This window comes from Rhinolophus sinicus, chromosome 5 (assembly GCF_057876585.1).
Source record: "Rhinolophus sinicus isolate RSI-liver-muscle chromosome 5, RSI-T2T, whole genome shotgun sequence".
Lineage (NCBI taxonomy): Eukaryota > Metazoa > Chordata > Mammalia > Chiroptera > Rhinolophidae > Rhinolophus > Rhinolophus sinicus.
In genome coordinates, this window is record NC_142505.1 from 31360175 (window position 1) to 31383183 (window position 23009).

At 37.3% G+C, this 23009-nt stretch overlaps 1 protein-coding gene across 5 annotated transcripts in view; it reads left to right on the top strand.

Annotated features, from left to right (window-relative positions):
* The window catches only part of ATP2C1 (ATPase secretory pathway Ca2+ transporting 1), a 112145-nt gene that overhangs the window by 17096 nt on the left and 72040 nt on the right, over positions 1-23009 (top strand). The window contains exons 1-2 of one of the 5 annotated variants that reach the window (XM_088798325.1): positions 5593-5731; positions 5970-6151. The exons of 1 other annotated variant lie outside the window; for it this stretch is intronic. In XM_088798325.1, the coding sequence (XP_088654451.1) occupies positions 6146-6151 (6 nt within the window). In that variant the 5' untranslated portion in view covers positions 5593-5731; positions 5970-6145. Of the gene's footprint in view, positions 1-5425; positions 5761-5969; positions 6152-23009 lie in introns of those variants that run through there. 3 more of the 5 variants (XM_088798326.1, XM_088798323.1, XM_088798327.1) reach the window with 3 other exon arrangements.

Sequence of the window (23009 nt, forward strand, 5' to 3'; positions counted from 1 at the left end):
TTTCAATCATTTATGACAACCAACCCATCAACAAGGCTTTCAAAGTTAGTAGAAGGTACTGGCCAGTGGCAATTTAACTTACTTGGCTATTCGAAGGCCTGTTGTTTATACTTAGTCTCCCAGCTGTTTTGTCCAAGAATTTAGATTCCTTGATCCCTAAGGTAATAACTGATGACTGAGCTAGAAATTATACTGCTTTTTACTTTGTCAGGCATTGGTATGCATGCCATCAAAATCCAAAGCACAAGCTCAGCTAAAATTTCCTACATGCATGGAAGCAGCCACGTCTCCATTATCTTTTAATTCCAAATGGTTACCTAGGCTCAAAATCTAAGTGTGAAATTTCATCTGTTCTGAGCAGGGCTCACTATTTAACGCTTCTTGCAATGATTAGTGCTTATTTCCATTCCGATGAAGTTGTCCTAACTAATCCCTCTATGGTTTGGAATGTGAATTCATTTTAAAGCTTTAAAAATTCCTTACTTTTTCTTTGCTTTGTAGGAAAGTAGAAGCTCATGTTTCAGTTTGATCATAGGAAGCAAGTAGTAAAGTCAACGTTGGGATTACGTTTATTCATTCAATAGCAAATATATATTTCTGATGGCCATTTTCCAGATTACCCATTTATTCACTAGGTCTTTATTTTATATTTACTACAGACAGTGTTTTGGGACCGGAGACAAATTATGCCAGTTTTGAAACTAGATGGAATCTTTTAAATGGGTACATTTTTATCTCAAAACAGATCTTGGGGTGTATGTAATATGGAATATTCTATGTCTATTTTCCATGGACATAATGAAGTCCAAAGTTGACTCTTGGACTTGGAACTCATACTCACTTTGCTTTTCCTCTTACCCTTTCTCATCCTTACCTGCACTCCCCCCACCCCCCTACCCTCATCTCCAACCCAGGGTTAGCAGTACATACCAAAGATCCCAAAGAGCACTGTAGGTTCATAACCCTTTGAATCCGGAAACTGAGTCATACTTGAAAACAACTTCTTTAAAAATAACAATTAAAAGAATACACTTTAAATTCTCTAGTTTCTGCTCAGTTTCATCAAATGTTTCATGTTTAGAATGCTAGGAAGTGGAGAAGCTGGCTGATAAAAACATTTGTAAAAAAACCCCACCAAATTGTCAAGTGTTTGGGATATCAGTATATCTTTAAAACCAATCAAACACAGGTACCTTATTTTTGAGTCCATTTGATTTTTTTTCTTGCTTCCAATTTTTACTTTTCCAGCATTGCTAAGAAATAGAATCTAGCAGATGTACAGCAATTCTGGCAGGTGGTTGTTAGATACTTATTTCATATGACATTTCTTACAATAAGACTGTATTTCCCCAAACTTAACCCTTACCCTATCATTTATCCTCTAAGAAGAAAAATACATCTGTTGTTCTGTAGAATACATTAGCTTATAAAAGTAGTGTTTTGCTTTTACTTGCTTTCAAAATATCCAACTTAAAAAATGACAACTTCTTTTCTAGCAGCTAGGTAAAATTCCTTAATTATTAAACTTTGATACTTAAAACTATGTTAAGACAGCCTTTTAAATAACACATTAATTGAGTAAAGATTTTTAAAATAACCCTTTTCAAGTTAACTTTTAAATCCTAGGAGGCCATATAGTCCTTTATTATCCAGGTTTAGAAAAATGCCAGCTACCAAATTTGGTATTTGACAAGATGTCTCATGTCCTTTGTGTAATAAGGCACAGTATAAATAACATTAGAAAATCATGTTCATTCTTCCTCAATCTTCCCTATTTGTAATATTTCCCCCAAGTGTAGATGCCCGACAAATAGCCCCTCTATTGCTCATATGTGACCACTTTTTACATCAGATATATTTAATTTTGTAGGCTAAATATTCAGAACAAAGAGTAGAAAAGATTTTGTAAAGTATTGATTTCTAAAGAATTAATAGGCAACTTGAACAAAATACATTTCATTGCCATCAATCTCATTCTAGCTAGATAATAGTACATACTTTTGCTTGTTTCCCTGTACAAATCTTATACTTTTTTTTTTTTTTAAAGATTTTATTGGGTTTATTGGGGAAGGGGAACAGGACTTTATTGGGAAACAGTGTGTACTTCCAGGCCTTTTTTCCAAGTCAAGGTGTTGTCCTTTCAATCTTAGTTATGGAGGGTACCGTTCAGCTTCAAGTTGTTGTCCTTTCAGTCTTAGTTGTGGAGGGCACAGCTCAGCTCCAGGTCCAGTTGCCGTTGCTAGTTGCAGGGAGCACAGCTCACCATCCCTTGCGGGAGTTGAACCAGCAACCTTGTGGTTGAGAGGACGCAGTCCAACCAACTGAGCCATCTGAGAGCTCAGCAGCAGCTCAGCTCAAGGTGCCCTGTTCAATTTTAGTTGCAGGAGGCGGAGCCCACCATCCCTTGTGGGACTCGAAGAGTTGAACTGGCAACCTTGTGGTTGAGAGCCCACTGGCCCATGTGGAAATCGAACTGGCAGCCTTCGGAGTTAGGAGCACGGAGCTCTAACCGCCTGAGCCACCGTGCTGGCCTCAAATCTTATACTTTCACAGTGCTTGTAATTTACAACCTGTCATCGCTATCAGATCCTCATAACAATCTTTAGAGAAAAAGATGGGTAGTTATTATGCCTATATATCTCTCTCTACATCTAAAATCTCGTTATATATGTATGTGTATATGTGAATGTATATGCACACATACGAGGTCAGACAATTAAGTTCGCGAACTTGTTGCAACAATGTTGCTAAACTTTTTTGATATCAGAGGGATTATTCATTATGACTTTGTATCAACTGGACAGTTAACCAAGTTTACTATTTGGAAGTGCTAAAAAGTCTCTGTGAAGAAGTTAGACAACCTGAACTTTTCGCCAACAATTCATGGCTCTTGCATCACGACAATGCACCGGCTCACATAGCACTATCTGTGAGGGAGGGTTTAGCAAGTAAACAAATAGCTGTATTAGAACACCCTCCCTACTCACCGGATCTGGTGCCCAATGACTTCTTTCTTTACCCCAAAATAAAGGAAATATTGAAAGGAAGACATTTTGATGACATTCATGACATCAAGGGTAATATGACGACTGTCTGATGGCCATTACAGAAAAATAGTTCCAAAATTGCTCTGAAGGATGTACTAGGTGCTGGCATCCGTGCATAGCTTCCCAGAGGGAGTACTTCAAAGGTGACCATAGTGATATTCAGCAATGAGATATGTAGCAATTTTTCTAGGATGAGTTCACGAACTTAATTGTCCGATCTCGTATATGTATGTTTCTTCTATATGCATGTAATGGAATGTACATATATTTTAGTCCCCTTCCCTGAGATGAGGAGGTGGAGATTGCTACACACAATTCTTATAGTAGGTCAATGAGAGGAGGTGATAGCGGAAGGAAGAGGATTTCTGGAGCTTGTGGCCCAATTCACCACTGCTCTGGCTTATTTGAATAGTGTTAATAAATGCTATCTTTCATATACATTGGAAGTCAAAGTTGGTGCTACTAATGTTGGCTAGCTCAGTGGAGGAGGTGTACAGGCATAAAATAAAGAATCACTCTGTAGAGATATGTTGATAAGGCTCAAGAATCAGTTCAGTGGTTGAACTAGTTATCCTTTAAGGTTTTTGCTGGTCCCAAAACTAGGAATTTGTCAGATGATTGACAATGGATTAAGAAAGAAGTATGTAACAATTCTTCTGGACAAATCTGGTTTTATCCAGTTTCTTTTTTTTTTTTTGGTTTAGCGCTAGGAACAGTGACTTTCACAATTTAGGCAACCGAAAAGTAAAATTCCAGTGTAAACTATTTTAGGTATCAGCCAAGGAGTGATCAATCTTTGGGGGAGTTAATTATGAATTCAGGGTTAATGCTGGGGTATTGCAGTGCATAACAGATAATTCTGAAAAATTGCCTTAGATTAAATGTTTGAGCTAATTAAAGCAATCCAATAGCAAATTCTGTACAGTAAAATTACCCTCTATTTTTCAATATCATGTTAATACCAAATAATGTCTATATCACGTACATTTTCTAGTTTAGATGCTTTATGTCTTTAATGTGATACTGTGAAGGTCCAATAAGTATAGTAACTAATAACCATTAAAAATTGATTACAATGAGCAAAAGATAGCATAGTCATTGTACAAATTATAGCCTTACAACATCACAGGATAGATAAAAATCTTGCAAGCCAAAGGTGGTTGGATAGTAACTCTTGAGATTAGAAATCTATTTCATTTCGATTTTTATGGTTTCACTTTTGAAATCTAAAAGTGACCTCGCTGAATAAAATCTCATTTAAAAAAAAATAAATCTAGAAAGCTGTCCAGGATTTTTGATCCCAGATTGGTACCTGTTATATGTGGGACAAAACTGGAAAACAGGCAACTCGGTCAATTTTTTGGACGTTGAAGATGTGGGCAGAGAGCATGTTATATATTATAGGGCCTGAGATAGGGGCAAATTTTTTAATGGCTATGTGTTGATGGAGGAAAATATCTCTCGCATATAAGGGAGGTCTTTTCTTTTGGGGTCTCTAGAGTTCTTTGGAGGATGCTCTCAAACTGAACCTGTGTAGCCCTGCCCTCTAGTGGATTTGGGTGCGAGAGGACTTCGGTTCAGTATTTCCTGTGTCCGGCTTACCAAGGCTTATTAAAACCAAGCGCCCATCAAAAATCACTTATTGGGGATCTGGGTTAGGTGCTGAGCAAGTGAAAGGTTCAAGTGGCACAAGACATAGCCAGTGGTTGAAGGTAATGCCCGTTCTTCAGCTTCCATCTCCCGAAGTTTCTAGTTGTCCCACCCTCTCGTGCTACACATTATTTGAAACGAATGTAAAAGGTTGAGTTCTTTCTTCCGTGAGCTCTCTGGGGCAGAGCTTTGCCCTCCCGGAACAGAATTTTGGGAAGTCGCCCCGGGATGACCTGCTCCCGCAGTTAGAGCAAAGCAGCCGCAACAGGGGTCTGCAAGTGAGGGGACGAGGTCCCGATAAGAACATCAAAGCCTCTCTGAGCTCGCCCCTTCCCTCGGAGGTCCTCGCGTCGCCTGCCGAGATTGTGACGGCCACCTCGACGACAGGGCTTCCCCTGTCGCCTTTGTTGATGGAGATCAAACAGCTCTGGGACCCCGACCATGACTGTGCCTGCCCGCCTGGCTGGACCCCGCGGCTGCCTCCTGAGCATGCGTGGCCCGCACGGGGGAGCTGGCGAGTCTCCGAACCTCGCGCCCAGTGGGTGCGTAGAAACGGGCGGGCACTGTCCCGGGGGGGTCAGCAAGGGGCCACCACAGGGCCCACGCGCCTCCAACCGGACTGCTCCGCACCCAACGAGAGCCCATTGAGGGGGGGGCGGCTCCGCTTTCACTTCACTTCCGCCGTCCCCGCCTGGCCGTACGAGTGCGCGTGCGTGCGCGCCTCTCGCAGCGGAAGTAGTAGCGACAAGGCTCGGTCCTCGGCGGGCCCGGGAGTGCGGGGCGCGCCCGGGCGGAGGGCGGCGGGCAGCGGGCGGTGGGGAGGGGCGGAGCGCAGGAGGCGGAGGCGGGAGCAAACTAGCGCCAGCTGGGCCGACCGTGACGCGCCCCTCACCTCCTCTTCTGTTCCCTCCCCACCGGCCCTCCCTCCCGTCGCTCTTTCCTCACTCCGGGATCAGGCTCCCGCCTTGCGCCGCGAATCGGCGAGCCGCTCTTCTTTGCGCGAGGCGCGCGGGGCGCTCCTTCGAGCCCCGCGGGTGAGTCTCCCGCAGCCCGGAGAAAGAAGGTCTGGGGCTTTGGGAGGGCACCAGTATTACCCATTTCCAGAAACTTCCAGGTCCTGAGGGAGGAGGCGTCTGGGGATACCCTGGTTGGGGTGCACGTAGCGGAGGGGTAGGGCGCGGGGTCTGGGGCCTCCAGAGGTGGTGGTGGGGCGGGGGTCCCCTTCTTCGCCCTCTCGCTCGTCAGCGCCACTTCTCCCGGTTTCTCTTGCAGATGCTGCTGCTAGGGGTGGTGGGAGCAGCCGTGGGACGTGTGGCCGGGAGCGGGGGTGACAGCCTGGGATTCCGGGGGCTTCTCTTCCTTGTCTTCCTCCTCTCTGTATTCCCAGTGTGGCCGTGGCTGACACTAAAGACTTTGTAGCCACCAACCAAGTGCAGTTTCAATGGAAAATGAAGGTAAAGGCCGCTGGCAGACGGGTTGCAACGCGGAGTTGAGGGTGTGGTGGTTTGCTTTTTAAGTTGTCTTTCCCAACCTTTTTATTGTTCATAATTTTATGCTTTTCTTTTAATTGAGCAGTGTCCAAAGAATTGCTTTCTGAGGATATCTTGCTTTTATTTTGGCAACATGTGGCATTTCGGAAATTAAGGTTTTGGGGGTGATGAGCTCGATTGTGCTTTCCTGACAAACCTTTAGCTTGGGGAATGGAAGGGAAGTTTTTATTTCAGATAGCAGCTATGTTTGCTCAATCGCTATTTGAAAAGTAATCACTGGAGAGGAAGTGGAAATGGGAAGGGGAGGGACTGCAACTCTGTATTTGCATATCAAGCTTTAATATGGTATGTGACTCGATTCCTTTATAAAGGACACGATCTTTTATTGAATGCAGCTTTGGGAAAACACTCACTGTTTTCCAGTTCACAAAAAATAATTCTGAATTAACGAAATATAATGAGGTGACGTCCTTTCTTAAAGTTCCGCCCTGTTTCAAAACATCATTTAGGAGGTTGAGAATGGAACCTGTCCACTGTACAGTTTGGACACACTGAATTGTCATTCCCGTGTTATTTGATTCTTTTGGACTCATTTAAATATTTAATGCGTTTCATGCACAGCACTGATTATTTTTTTAAAGCGTTGAACAGTTCTGACTACATGGTTTTTTCCCCTCTTGAAACAACCAGTTATTCTTTGGACTGATTTGTGACTTATGTGTGTTTTTTTGTCTTTTTTTTTTCCCCCTTCAGGGCTGCAAAATTCTGTAAAAGATACTTAGAAATAACAATTTGTGTTCTTGTACCTTTTGGTTTTGGAAATCTGCACCCTGTTACAAAGGGGCTGCAGAAGAGTTGGCTGGCTGCTTTCTAATTTGTTTTTCTGTTGTTGAGAATGTAAACTTGATTGTCCTAAGTAGGACTAGTAATTTTAGAATTGATGTTTCTTATATGCAGTAGGCTGTTTTGCTGAGACCCCTGGGGTATGTGGAAAATGTGATGAGAGGCACGATTATATTGCTCAGTTCTACTTTGGCTGGATGATTGGTGGAAGACATTTTCTGAAATACTAAAGTGTATAACCGCAGAGGAGTTATACTGTCTAATTGGGTCTTCAGAAACAGCATTTGGACGCAGTTATATTTTTGTCTGATATGGAAAATCACTTTTTTGAGGCTTTTTCCTCATAGTCTATTAGTGTATAGATTTAAGAAAGGCAAATCCCTTCTCTGCAAGAGACAAAGAATATTAAATGCATTCATTCATTCATTGTATATGAGTATTTCTTGGTAGTTCTATCTTAAATAACACCTAAAACTTAGAGCTTCTGCTTTCAGAATGTTACAGATTTAAGAGAGTAGCCTAAAGTAGGTGCATTCTTAGATGTTGCTTTTGTTTCTTGATCTCTTAGAAAAATGTGCATGACTAATAAAGCTGACTCTCATATTGTCTATTGAGGTGAGAGGGAGTGCTTGTGAGATGGAAGCATGGTGCATGCTTGTGGCTGACTGGGTCTTTGTACTTAATGGACAAATAAGAATGATTTGGCCGCATGTTAAAAGATTACACAATTCTTAAAGACTTGTGGGGATTTTCTGCCTCATAATGAAGAGGCTGTTTTTGTCAGTTTCTCGTTAGCATTTTTTTCTTTTTTCATACTTAAATATTTTAAAGAACTTCTATATAGCCCAGAAATTTTAAAAAGCAGTTGACCGTTCTGAAATATGCGTGTATATTTCTATTGCTTTCCTTTTTATGGTTAGCATTTTCCTATTTTCCTTTGACATGGTGTATTAGCATCTTAGGGGTGGGAAATGAAAATGGATTCAAATCATGCCTTAACCATTAAAAAAAGTTAAGTGACTCTAAGCAAATTTCTTCACTATTCTGAGTCTCTGTTTCTTCACTTGTAAATTGGGATTGATAATACTTAGCTTACATAGTTAAGAGGGTTAAGTGAGAAATCCTGTATAAATTTTCTTAGGAGAGAGGAAGGCTAGAGTTTAAGGACATGCGCTGTGGAGCCAGGTGACCTGATATGAATCCTGGATCCCCACTTAACATAATTTTGCCTTGTGCAAATTATTAAAGCTTTTTGTGCTTCAATTTCTTAAGCAATAGAATAAGGATATTGATAGAACCTACTTTTGGAGGTTGTAAGCATTTAGTATCTGGCATGTAGTAAGCGCTCAGTAAATATGACCTGTAAATAGCTTAGTCCAGTGCTTGTATATTAATATGCCAGCTGGCATTAGTGTTGCTGTTATGACAATTGAATGCTGAAAGGGGAACATTAGTGGCCAAAATGCTCTGTATGAGGTTGTCATTATTAGTCAGGGATTGGGTAGAGTTAAGTGTAGAATTTTCTGTAGTGTTACGGCTTTAAGCCCGTAGAGAAAGTTGGGGCTCTACCAAGAAGCCTGGGGCCAGTGTAGAAAGAGATAGGATTGGATTTGAATCCTACAAGGTAATTTTTTTCCTCTCCTGAAAATCTGATGAGTTACTATGCTTCTAAGCTTTCTCAGCTTCTACATTTTCCCATCTGTAAATGGAGTAAAGCCCTCTTGGAGGGTGGTGTGAGGAATAATGAAGCCAGGTATTTGAAGTGCCCAAAACGATGGCCACACAGTTAGCATATATGAGTGAGTGACTCCTGCTGTTCTCCAGAAACAGAATCCTCCCTTAGGTTTGTAGATAAGTCACATTTGCAGGTATGTACGCCGTAGAATTAATAGTGGCTCCCACGAGTGTTAGTGTGAAGGTGCTTACTTAGGTAGTGTTCCATGTCTACACTGATTGTTGGAGGGAATGACATCTATGTGGTTCTTTTCAGCAACTGGGGTAATTTTCTTGGGCACTTTGCTTTTGATTGTTCAAGACCTTTCTCCCATGGTGCACTTCAACCTTCTCAGCATACGCTGACCACTTTTTAGCTTTAGCCTCCAGGATGCTTTATGAATACTTCCTGCCAGTCACTGGAAGTATTTGAAGTGTTAATTTCCTGGAATTTCAGGAACTGGTCCTAGACATCCATTTATGGGTTAGGATTTCATCCACATCCTTTGGAACTCCTTTTTGCATGTTTATCACAAATCTAAATAGATACCACTTAGGAATCTGAGATGCACAAATAAAGGCTCTTTTTCTGATTTAAAAAAAAATGAATCATTATGTATGTAAAGGGATGGCTTATTAGAAAAATTATTTCTAGCTGGAGAATTTTGCAAATAGTTTCTCCTTCCCAGTAATGGATTTTTTCTTTGGAATAAATTTGGCCTCTTTCATAGAAAAAACAATAAAAATTTAATGCACATGAAACTATTTAATAATAGCCTTAAATGTTTCTTTGACTAATGGATAGAAATGTAATGATCTTTAAGATTTCAGGACATGCTTAATTTAAGATTATATGCAGTACTAATAGGTCTAGAATAAATTCCTCCAATCCCTTTGGATAGCATTTAAAAATGATAGTATGTCTTTTTACACTTTACTTTTTAAAATGGTTCCTTATTCAAGTTCAAATTATCAATCATCTAGGAATGTCTCAGGAAAGGTTGTGTTAGTATAGTTGGAGGAACTAAGGAAAAAGGGATGAGAAACCACCTTAATTGTATTCCTTTAACTAGTAATAGGAAACCAGGCTATAAAAATATTTTATATTTTTAGGTGTGGAAATTGTAATTTATTTTGTTTGCAGTTTTGTCAGTAAAATAATATTAATCACTATTTCTAGAAAAGAGACGAAACTAAAAGAGCTTATGTATGTGACAGCATTGTATAAATGGTACGTAGTAATTTAACCCAGAGAAGGATGCTGCAGAGATTATTTGTAAGCAATAGCTTTCTGACTATTGAATCCTAAATACTTGATTTGTCTTAATGTTTTTTTATCATTCATTTAATGTCAGCAGACTTCAACTCTGTTAATTGAAGCTGGTATCAATCAAAATAGTCTCTTAGATAGTAGACCCCTTGGGGCTCAAGGCTGATTTTCTTTTGAGATTTTGTTTACCCATAATCAGTTTGACAAGGTTAAATTTTGTTTTAAACTGGAAAGAAAAGCATAGTTTGATGGTGAAGTTAGTTGGGATGAATTTAAAATTACACTGTTGTTATATGTAATATCTTGAACTCCTAAGGAGTAGTTCAAAGGGTCCACCCATGTTTATTTTGTTAAAAGACAAATTCCTCTTACAAAGATTTCTCGCATCAGTTGTGACAAGATTATCTTTATTGTTTTCATATGGACAAGTATTGGTATAAGACAGTATAGTAAAAACTGGTTGGGTGAGCTTAGGTTAATGCTATCATTTCATACATGAAATGATTTGGAAAAAATAGAAAGTATGTCAGGCTAAATTGATGCATTTCCTCTTCAATTTATATGGCTGATATTCATATGCATTTGTTCATATGTCTTCCATCTTCCGAGGCCTTACGTTACTATTGACAAAGGCATGCATCTTAGAATTACAAGGAAATTACTCATATTGTGTTGAATTAGATTAGTTTAGGCTAAGCTTATTTGATACATTTAGAAAAAAATGAATTGTTACAAGGCCTTCATGGGTTATAGACAGAAGGACAATAGTAGCAGGGATCAAAAGCATCACCTTCAGATGGCTGTAACTGGGCATCTAATTCAAGTTCAATCTCTGCTTTTTCTTTCTGCTTTAGATATTAGAGAATGTGTGAATTACAATTATTTAATAATTGAATATATCGGATATTAGAGAATATGTGAGTTGGACTTGGAATGTGTGAACTGGAGTTAATTATAATCCTTTGCTTAATTAAGGCGTTTTGGCTTGGTTTTTGACCACTGCATGAAAATGTTGATCTCAACTTGTGTCTCCCAAGAGAAAATACAGCAATTTAGCATGACACATTCTTTATTCTTTCAGAAAACTGGGTCATTGAAGCATCCCTGTAGAAATTGTTTTCATTTATTTATTTACTTAAAACAACCTGATAAAGTTGGATTCGCAGTAGGACCCTGAAACTAAATATATTTGCCACATTGTACTTTTGTTTGATAATCAGCTCTTTACAGGAAATCTGAAAAATAATAGCTGAAGCAGAACTATTTAGGATGTCACCCATCATGACTTTCTTGAACGTTGTTTTTTTAAAACTGACGTATAAATTAAAACTTCTGATTAGGTTGTGAATTTCAAATACTAGATTTATAGTTATCTTGATTGTGGTGTCTTAAAGTCAAAAAGGATAAAGCATTTCCTGAGAACCATTAATATAGTAAAGTTCTGTTCTCTGCCTAAAAGAGAGATGAGGTTTAAAACAGATTCTAGATTTCCTCTCATCTTAAATCAGCCTTTCATTTGCAGTATTAATAAACCTTGGTGCTGTAAATTCATATATGATATGAAAATTTGATATATGTGCCTTTGTATGCAGTTATTTCACTAGGTTTTGTTTGACCATCTGTTTTAGAGTTTCTCTGGTGGAAAGTTTGCTTTATCTACTTTCATCTCAGTTTATACATTAGGAAGGGCAGAAATGCTAGTTGGTACAAGCTTTCTTTGGGAACCTTACCTCATTTCTCTAGTGTCATTTCTGCATTCCCTTGGAGTAGGCAAAAGCAGTTCATGGCTGAAGTGCCAGAAATAGCATGCAAGCCACTTTGTAATGGCATGCAAACTAATCTCTACCATGTCCTTTTCTTAATGCTTGTCAGGGCTGTTATTTACTGAGAGTTGACATCTGGCTGTGAAAGTGTCTGAGATCAGATGGGAAATAACAGTTACCTTCCCACTCCAGAAAAAGACCATGCTTTGAGATCTGCCAGCCCCCTACCTAGAGGTTGGTAATTCAGGTGTGATATCTTGATGTATACCCTTAATTCATTTAGGGACCAAGAAAGATTAGTTCCTTCTGATTTCTTCTGTTAATAGAAAAAAGGAGGGGAATTGAACTTGTATCTATATTAGAATGAAGGGAGTGGAGAGTCGGGGTGGATGAGAGAGACGTTTTACTTCTAGGAAAAACCAGCAGAACTTGGGCAGTAACTAGATACTGGGAATGAAGGAGAAGTTGGAGTCACAAATGACTAGGAGCTGTTAAGGCAGCATAATTGGGTGAGAGAAAGTGCTGCTGACTGACTGGTTGGAGGAGTTAGCTGATGGGAGGGCTGGCTAAGGGAAGGATGCTGAAGGTCAGCCTATCATGACGTGCTTGTCTTAGGTCTGTGTGTGGGGAGAAGCTTGTTTAAAAATTGAACACCTGTTGAGCTGAAAGACCAGGGTTCAAAGTGAGCTCTCAGACTTGTTAAGATTAAATAGAGCACGATGAAAGAGCTGGTATGAAAGATCTGCTCAGGAAATGCTAATTTGCCTTACCTTGGCTGATGGGTAGATTTGGGGAAATTATTTTTGTCATTGGTCTCTTAACTTCTAATTTCAAGGCTTTACATATTTTTCTGAGATGTGGGATGCCTGGGAAACCTATAGTAGCTTTTATAATCGTAATGTTTGTCTCATGGTTTCATCAAATTGTAATTTTGACTCTACTTTGTTTTGGGTTTTCAGTATTTCATGATTTGTAACGAGCAGGAGGGCAAAAATGTTAAAATCTGAATTAAAAGTTTTACCTACTAATGAGGATAAACTGAAAATTTTACTTGTTCTCGGAACTTTTTGAAAGCAGTTTTACTGTTCTTGGAAATTAAGACCCGAAGTGTTCTGAGTTACTTCTTTTCGGAAACACCAGACCTCCTGTGTATATCGTGTCCTTTTCCTTTTTATCCATTTGCAAAATTTCAAGAAGACTCCTCTCTGAAGTCAGCCCTCTTCCTTGATTTAGTAGTATCTTAATTAGGTGGCTTTGTTTTGCACGTCTAGTACCTTTTTACTCTCTTTTGTAAAGTGTGGACAGGATCACAAGCTCTTTCACTTTATATTAGGGACAGAACACATGTATTTTAAATTCTAATATAAGGAACCATTCCCTTGGAAATGCATTCTAGTCCTAGCCTTACTGTGTTTAATGTCTATTTACATATACATAGTTGTGTGGCATTCTTATTTTTAAGAAGTCCTTTGCTGCTCTCTCTTTCCTTTTAAGAAAAAAAATGGTTCAGTCTCCCCATACTTTAATTTCCCCATCTATAACATGCGATTAGGTAAAGGTGCTTGAGTTCAGTCAAGTATTTATTGGACCCTTACTAATGTTTCTTTTATTAAATAGCAGGTGGAATTTAGAAGTAACATTATTCCTGTTTTTCATATTAAACTAAGATTACTGAAACATAATATTCTTTAAAATGGTTAGAAAAATTAAATAACTTTTGAGGAAAACCACGTAAAATAGGAAATAATGTATAAGTGATTTAATAGAGTACATTTCGTGGCAGCAAAGACGTTCTCACTCAACTTAAATCTATAGGATTCAAAGTTGGTGGCTTTTTTTGATACTAAATTGTATCTGACTACAAAAAAAGGGCTTATGTGGCTCCCTGTTGTACCTGTAACCATTTAGGTGAATTAAGTAAAGGGTATGAAAGATGCCGGTCGTGTCTTTGATTTCATAAGGGTTTGGTTTGCCATAGCTGATAAAATTAGGCCCACTAATTAACTGCTGTATGAAATGAATGTTGTTGGCATATGGAGGAACTAAGAGAAGGAATGAAGAAATGTACTATTTGTTCCTACAGTTGAGTTACTGGCTAGTCCATAGATTTCAAGGAAAGGGATACCGCTAAAAAAGGAGGAACCACAGTCTTTTAAAAAAATTTCTTTACTCTGAAAGAAATTTCAGTAATTTTGCAAAGACGTTGCTAGTAAAATAATGTTCTAGCTGAAACTTTTAAAAATAGTAGTGGCATGTTTTATGTAGGATACCAATGGACAGATTTTAAAACTATGTAGATCATACCTTGTTTCCCTGAAAATAAGACCAACCGGACCATCAGCTCTAATGCTTCTTTTGGAGCAAAAATTAATATAAGACCTGGTCTTATTTTAATGTAAGACCAGGTCTTATATTAATACTGTGGTTATTGATGATTTTGATTTTCTCATCTTTATTAATAGGAATTCTACTGTTGAGGAAGAACTATCTCTTTTCCTCTGTTCATTAATTGTCCAATTTATTTACATGGATTTGTAGATATTTATTTTACGGTATGTGCCAGCTTTGGTTATTGAGAGCACTTTCAAATTTGTTCTTGTGTTCTTTCTACAAGGTCTCCATCATTTTGTGAGTACTAATTTACTTTGTGGTACCATAAGCTGTTCCAGCTACATCTCATATTTTCCCTGTTTACACCAGGCACAGAATCAACGATTTCTCCAAAGGAGGCTGGTTCATTTTATTGGAGAATGGTATCTAGAAACCAAGATCTGCATGCTTGGTGTGCTCAGTACTATTGGGATGTCATTGTTTCTAGGTCCTCTTAGTAGGTAGAACTAGCAAATATATGTATACTAATAGACGTACACACATACTATATTAATTTATATATACATATATGTACACACATTTATGTTATCTATATATAATTGACATGTACCTATATATGTATACACACGTGCATATGCACATGTACACGCATGCATATGTATTAAAAACCATGAGTTCATACTGATGCTGCCAGTTCCAATCCCAGGGTTCATTCTAGTCTTTTTCTATCCTTTTTCCTTTCCTTGTTACTTTTTTCTCCAAAGGTGAGAAACCTGGTTCTCTCCATAAAATATTTACTAATTTGTTCAATCCTAGTGCACATATACAAAAGTAATTTCAGAATTGCTAACCTATTCCCTTGTGACAAACACATTTTTAAACCAAAGTACAATATTTGTCTTTAGGTTTATAGTACACAGTCAAAATCTATTTTCCAATGTTACTTAGGTTAGTTTTTTTCCCCGTCTATTTCTGTACGGTTATGTTACTTATTTGTAATAAAACTACTAATTGTTTTTCTTCTATTTTAGGTTTCTTCCCACATCCTGTTTGATTTTAAATTCTTAAAATCTTTTTTAAGTAAATGGTCAGTCACTATATCCCTCCTCCAAATATCTGTAATGAAGATCTGTTCTTAAAAAGTGCTGGATTTGCTTAGAGTTAGAGCTGTACTTGCTTTGGCTGATATAGCAGTTCAGTGGGAAGGAGCTGTGCTCTGGTAATCATTCCCCTGGGCTTGCACGCCTGGCTTCTTAGTTACAGCTCCCATTTCTATGTCTTCTACACCTGGGAATTTATTCCATCTATGGTCCCATCAGTCCCCCAACTAAATCATCTTTGTTTTGGATGCATAGTTTTAGACCCAAAGTCACCTACAGGCTGAATACTAATTCTCTTATTGCTGGGGTAATCATGAATTAAATTTTGCATTCTTAGTCTTTCACTGGTTTCTCTTTGAGATATAATTTACATACCATAAAATTTGCCATTTTAAAGTGCACAATTCAGTGGTTTTTAGTATATTCACAAGGTTATGTTCATTGATCCAATTCTGGAACATTTCCATCATCCCAAAAAGAAGCCCCTTACCCATTAGCTCTTTAAAAACAATGAGTAGGTTTTTATTTAAAAAAAAAAATGGCTTAGTAATATAATTTAAAAATTATATCACTCTTCAGGAATAAGATTTTTCTTGTCAAGTTATTTTGTGTAGACATGGGTTCGCTTCCTGGCTGTACCACTTATTCATTTTGTTGATTTTTTTTTTTTACCTTGGGAAAATTACTTCTTCCACCTTTAATTTCCTCATAGTAAAATGGGAAAATAATAATGCCCCTTTTCAAAGAGTTTTCTGAGGATTGAATGAGGTAACAGAAGTAAAGCACTCAGCATCACCACTGGCATTTGACAGGTGACAAGTGTAACTCTCCTCTTCCTCTTACTACTACTCGTCCTTTTCCTGTCACACACACCTCCTACGACTAATGTGGTCACATTTTTATAAACTACTAGTGTGCTGAATCAGGAGTTTTAGACTTTTTTTTAACTCAGAGCTTCAAAATTACAAAAATACTGCATTTCTTGCAGGTCCTTTACAAATAATTCATCTTTTAAAATGAAAGTGCCCTGTGAAAGTTTCATTTTTATAGTTTAGGTCTAAAGCCATGTAATTTACAACTAAAAATTCATTAAAATAACTGATTCATGCCAGATTACTTCTGGCCACTTTGGGTTCAGTAGTTATTTAGAGATATCTTTATACCTTAATAAAAGGATAAGCAAGGAATTTAAAATGTCGGTAACTGATAAAATGGTATAAATTAGTGTTATGCAAGCAGATGCTGAGGAATGAGGAACTTGCTTGATGAAGACTTCTGATTGCCCTTTTACCTTTTGCCTCTCTTCTCCAGGACATATTTTTAGCATGGGAACATGCATTTCAATAGAAAGACACCAAATTATTTATAAACGATTGTAAAAACCATCCAAATATTCTGCGGTTATTTATAATGCAGGGCAAATAGAACATTAGCATTGACATGAAAGCAGTTGGATCACTATGTCTTCTCCTTTGACACCGATAGTTACTTTAGATGACAAGAGGGTTTTTTTCCAATATAAATTAGGAAAGAAAAGGTTTAAGTATGAACTTACTGGGAAAAGTTAATTCTTAATTATAGAAATGTACAGTTTTTGTTTAGGGATGTAGTGTTAGTTGAAACAGTTAAGAAGTCTGTTAGCTTATTTATCCTTTTGACAGTTATTGAGAACAAATTGTGTGCCAGGCATTGGCCAATGCTGGTTTTGTGTGACCCGCAGTTCTTGTAGTCATTGAATTTACAGTGCCGTAGAGGGAAAAAGACATGTTTGGAGGAGCTGTGATAGCTAAGTGGGATACTAGGGGATGAGTAGGTCAAAGTTGTGGGGTAGGAGTTACAGAAGGGCGCATAGAAGGGGTGAGGCCTGAAAGCTTAGTCGAGTATGGAGTGTGCATGTTGGACCTGGTCCCTCTTTGTCTGTACAGCTGTGCTGCAGGCATGGCCGGTAGTGGAACTAAGCGGTAGACATCTTTCCCCACATAGGCCACTGAAGGGGTGTGCTTTAGGACTTTTTATTTAGCTAGGCTTCGAAATAAATAAATCAGTTACGTATTTTAATAATAATAGGGGATATATCCTTTTATGGGAAGGGAAGCATTATTAGGATATGTAAAGCAAACTCATTTGTGTCAAGTAACAAATTAAGTATAGCTAATAGAATTCTTAGGTCTCCTATTAGGTAACATTCTTTTTAGAAAACTCATGGGGTGTGAGGTAGGAACAGTGATTTCCTTGGGGATTAGGCTCCAAATGTGATTGTGTGATAGAGTAAATCAAAGCTTAGTTTGTATTTTTATTCTTTTTTTTCTTTGTTTGTCAAAACCATCGTGTATTACTACAGTACCAGTTTCTCTTGGCTTGGAAGGGAAACAGCTGGTGCCAGTGCAGAAATCACGTTGCTTGACTAATGAAGTGGGAGACTGAATCTCTGATATCTTACCTTTCTGTATAACGTGACCCCTCATTTCTCTTTCTATTGTCCATATACAAAAGTGGTGTTTGCTTTCTTGCCCTTCTTGTTCATATTGGGGTTGGTTTTTCTAAACATGGCTTTTGTTAGAATGTACTGATCAGGAATTAATTTCCCTGATTGTGTCCTTAGAAGCAGCTAAGGTCATTGGTTAGCAGAAACAGAAGTGTTGAGTAGTGGAGTCTACAAAAAAAATAAACCTAACTTTTGAGTAAAAGAGCTTTTTTTGGGGGACAGCGGGTTAATAATGTGAGCTCCTTCAGATTGGTTTGTTCATTTTATGTATGACTTTAGTTTCAGTTGGATCACAGATGGTTTACAATTGAATTCAACAGACAGCAGTTGGGAATGAATGCCAGTCTATTTCTGAATCTTACTTAAAGAGTACTGTGTGCTGAAAATTAAAATGAAAACACGTCTGCTTCTATTTGACCTGAACATTTATAAAAAATCTTCTAAAAGTTGGGATCAGATGGATGAAATTTGACAAAATGTGTATGATTTTTTTTTTTACTGAATCATTGCAGAAAAAATTATAAATTTAGAACGCACTTCAAGAAGGACTTTGTTCTTGAAGTATGTATATTGGAGTTTTTTTTAAGTTGGTGGTAAACACAGGTAAGCTTAAAGAAGGTCAGTGATCCCATTATTTATACCTGTGTGTCATAATAGGATAAGAAATGAACTATATTTGCCAAAGAAAGGGGAGACAAACCAAGAATTCTGTCCAGTAGAGTAGAGAAGTTACCAGAGGGTGGCAGAGGGCTGCCAACATTAATACCGGAATTAATCATTGACTAAATGGCTAAAAAAAAAAAAAAAAAGTCCAGTTGTCGCCAGGTAAAGCGTTATTGAATGTGTAATAAACTAGATAGGTAGGAAGGAAGGTTGGTGGGATTGTAGTTGTCCTGTTTTTTACTGTTTTTACCTTTTTTTATTTTAAGAGAGTATTTAACATTCTGGTAAACATGCATTAGCAGGTAAGCATGGGAAATGAAAATACCTACTTTGGGAGAGGAGAAATTGTAATATGTGGGGCAAAAATAATCTGAGATTGAGGGGATAGATTTAAAATACGAAAACTGAAAGGAATAGAGCTAGGGGAGGAAATACCAGGACTTTGATAGAAACCACTGTTTCAGATTGTGCTTTCATTTTGGAGAACAACCTTCACCTTTGCATTTCTCAGATCTAGGAATGCTTGAAGAACAAACCCTTACCTTTAGGCTTTTAGATACTTAAGGATGTCATAGTGAACATGATGTGTGAATTCTGCATTACGAGTTTTATCTGCTGGGAATTGATCAAACAAACCTACTAGCATTCTCTGTTGCTTGCATAATGGTGGCCCTGATTTTGACATATTTGTAATAATCTGGCCAGAGTGATAAACTAGATTCAGTTGGTTAATTTGTAAATGTCACAGTCCAGTTCTTTAGGTGGAAGAGGTGGTAACATCTTTGGATTTTTTTGCGTGTGAAGCATTTATTTATTGTAATAAAACATATGTAATACCATTTGCCATTTCAATAATTTTGAAGTGTACAATTCAGCGGTATTATGTTCACAGTGTTTTGCAACTACCATCACTATTTCCAAAACTTTTTCATCCTCCTGAACAGAATGTCTGTACCCATTAAGCAATAACTTCCCATTTCCCCTTATTCCTAGGCCCTGGTTACAATAGTGTATTTTCTGCCTCTATGAATTTGCCTAGTCTAGATATTTCATAAAAGTGGAATTATACAGTGTTTGTCCTTTTGTTTCTGGCTTATGTCACTTAGCGTGTTTTTAAGGTTCATCCATGTCGTCTATGTATCAGAACTTGATTTCTTTGTATGGATGAGTAATAATCCATTGTATGTGTGTACCACATTCTGTTTATCCATTTATCAGTGGATGGACACTTGAGTTGTTTCCACCTTTTAGCTCTTGTGAATAATACTGCAATGAACATTGACGTGCAAATACCTTTTAATTATATTGGGTATATATGTAGGAGTAGAATTGCTGGGTTATGCGGTTATTCTTTGCTTAGCTTTTTGAGGAACCACCACTGTTTTTCACAGTGTCTGCACCATTTTATCTTCCTACTACCAGTGTACAAGAGTTTCAATTCTTCTACACCCTCACCAGCACTTGTTATTTTCCATTTTTTAAAAATTTTAAATAAAAAATTCTGACCACCCTAGTACAGGTTAAGTAGAGTGTCATTATGGTTTTGATTTGCATTCCCCTTATTACCAATGATGTTGAACATCTTTCTGTGTACTTATTGGCCATTTGTAAATATACAAATGGAGAAACTTCTCTCTATGTCCTTTGATGATTTTAAAATTGGGTTGTTTATATTTTTGTTGTTAAGTTTCAGGAGTTCCTTGTATATTCTGGATATTAAACTCTTATTGATAAATGATTTTAAATAATTTATCCCATTCTGTAGGTTGTCTTCACTTTCTTGATAATGACCTTTGATGCGCAAAAGCTTTTAAATGTGATGAAGTTCAATTTATCTGTTTTTTCCCTCATTTTGTTGCTTGTGGTTTTGGTGTCATAGTTAAGAATCCATTGCCAAGAATCCAAGGTCATGAAGATTTATTCCTATGTTTTCTTTTAAGGGATTTTTGGTTTTAGCTCTTATATTTAGGTGGTTGACCCATTTTAAGCTAATATTTGTATATTGTGTGAGGTAGGGATACATCATTGATTCAGTATTGTTAAGGTTGGCAGTTATTTTCTGAGGTTTACTTTGTGTAATATTTATTCAGTATACCCTTAATTATTGCGTACCAGATAGTTCATGGAACTGGGCATTTCAGGTCTTAAAATATGTTCTTAATATTGAATCTTCAAGAAGGACTCAAAATACAAGGGCGATAGGAGAAAGAATTGATAAATTTTATTACATAAAAGTGAATTTTTTTTGCATGGCAAAAAACTTACAGTCAAGACACATGACGTACTAGGAGAAAAATATTTGTAACATGTCACAGATACAGGGCTAAGATCCCTAGTGTATAAACAACTCTTAAAAATTGAGAGAATAACCTATAGTGACCTGATAGGAAACTGACCAAAAAACATAAAGGATAATTCCCCCCAAAACATAAAAACGGCCCTTAAACATATGAAATGATTTCAGACTCATAATTAGAGAAATACAAATTTAAATAAACTGAGCTACCGTTTTTTTAGATATCAGATAGACAAAAATCAAAGTACAACAGTTCATCCTGTTGATAAGGCTATGAGAAAACGGACACATTCCTGATAAGGCTAACTGGTACCACCCTTTTTGAGAATTTGGCAGTATCCAACAAAACCATATGTATACGTTTGCCTTCTGATCTGTCGTTTTCAACTCCAGGAATTTTCCCTGAAGGTATAACTCCAACAATAATGAAAATCCATATACATACAAAGTTATTCATGGATCATTGTTTTCAATCTCATACATACAGGAGTGGTTGATTAAACTATGGTATATCCACATAACAGAGTAATACTGTGCAGCCATAAAAAGAATAAAGGAGATACGTAGACTGATCTCTTCTATAATAGATTAATCTCCAGGATATATTGTTAAGTGAAAAAGAGTATCTATAGATTATGTTACTCTAAAGAAGAGGAAAAACAGAAAATATGCACACACCTGCACATTTGTATAAAAGGAAACAGGAAAAATACACTAGAAACTAATGAGATTGTAACACAAGGAGGATGGGATAGAAACTGAAAGGATGGACGAGGCTTGACACTTCTCTGATTTTGGTTTTGACTATTAGTACTAAATTCATGTTTTAGATGAAATAAAATCAAGGATGTTAATTTAATTTGGGGGAGAGAATGGGAAAAACTCCCAATGGAATAATACAAGCAGAAGCAAATGAACCTAACTATATTTCAAATGCATAACATAACCATGTTACAGGGTGGGCATGGGGACAACTAACCTAAGTAATGTTGGAATATAGGATTTTGACCATATAATCTAAGGCTGTTGAGAAAAAGAACTGTAAATAAACCTAAGGCTAAAGACACCTCCCCCGCCAAAAAAAAACACAAAAAAAACCAAAACCAAAAAACAAACAAAAAACAAAACCGTACACAGTTTTAGTAGTTTTCTCACAGTGGCATGGTTAGAATTCCAAAACTATTCTGTGTATTCTACAAATAAGTTTGTAGAGCAAATAAGTATATATAATGGTGACAATGAAAGTTAGGTTTTTAGATTAAAAAAAAAAAGTTACAGATAAGGAAAGGGAAAAGACTGAACTTCTGGGGAGTTAGATTGGAATTGGCAACTTTAGTATGCACTTGTGGTTTTAAACATATTTATAGAATATAAAAATAGACATAGATATAGATAAGTGTTTGTGTGTATGTGTATATATTCTTTAACTCAATCTGTTGTGAGGGTCTTGAAGCCATGACACTTCTGAATAATCATCAATAAAAGGAACCAAGGCTCCCTGGAGAAATGGCAAATTTTAATGTTGGGACAGAGAAAATACAGAGATAGCTTGGAACATGTGGTTCCAGAAGGTAAGAAAGTGCTCAAAAATTGTTGAGAACATGTCAGAAGGGCAGAGTAGGCAGCCTGTTCAAGGCTCTCCACTGGCCAAAACTGGGACAATTTGGGTAACAAAATGAATAGTAGGATTCAACTTAATAAATGTAGATGGAATGGTGGTATTAGAAAAATCACCATTTGGTGACTACCATAGTAATAATTGTTTCAGTCAAGAGTTATATACTGAGCAAAAGTGTAAGGTAGCAGGATATTTTACATAATTTCAAAATGTCTCCTTAGAAGATACTTACTACATTTAAAAGGGAAAATAGTAACTTGATAGTGGGAAAATCTTGCAATACCACTTTAGCCACGTGATAAAAAATAAAAATGGGACAAATGACATTGTTCTTCCTTTGCGTTGACATATCTTTTAATTACCTCTTAGTCTAAAAATGTCTCTTTTCCTTGTAGTTTATTTGTTGACAAATTCAGGTTGTCCTGTAGAATTTCCCACAGTCTAGAATTGGCTGAATGCATTCTTTTGAAGTAATTGAATGTGCTCTTTTAGCTCCTGTATTTCCTGTAAATTGAGGGATAGATTAAGAGCGCTTGGTGTTCTTTATTATTTTAGGAGATTTAAAAGACTATTCTTTGGACCCACCATCTCTTTGGATTCTGATTTAATTGGTCTGGAGTTCTGACTGTAGGAATTTTTTTAAAGCTCCCCATGTGATTTTAATGTGCATTCCAGGTTGAGAAGAACCATTGCTCTAGATTTGGTTACCACTGGTCAGATTTAGCTTTAACTTTTTTTGC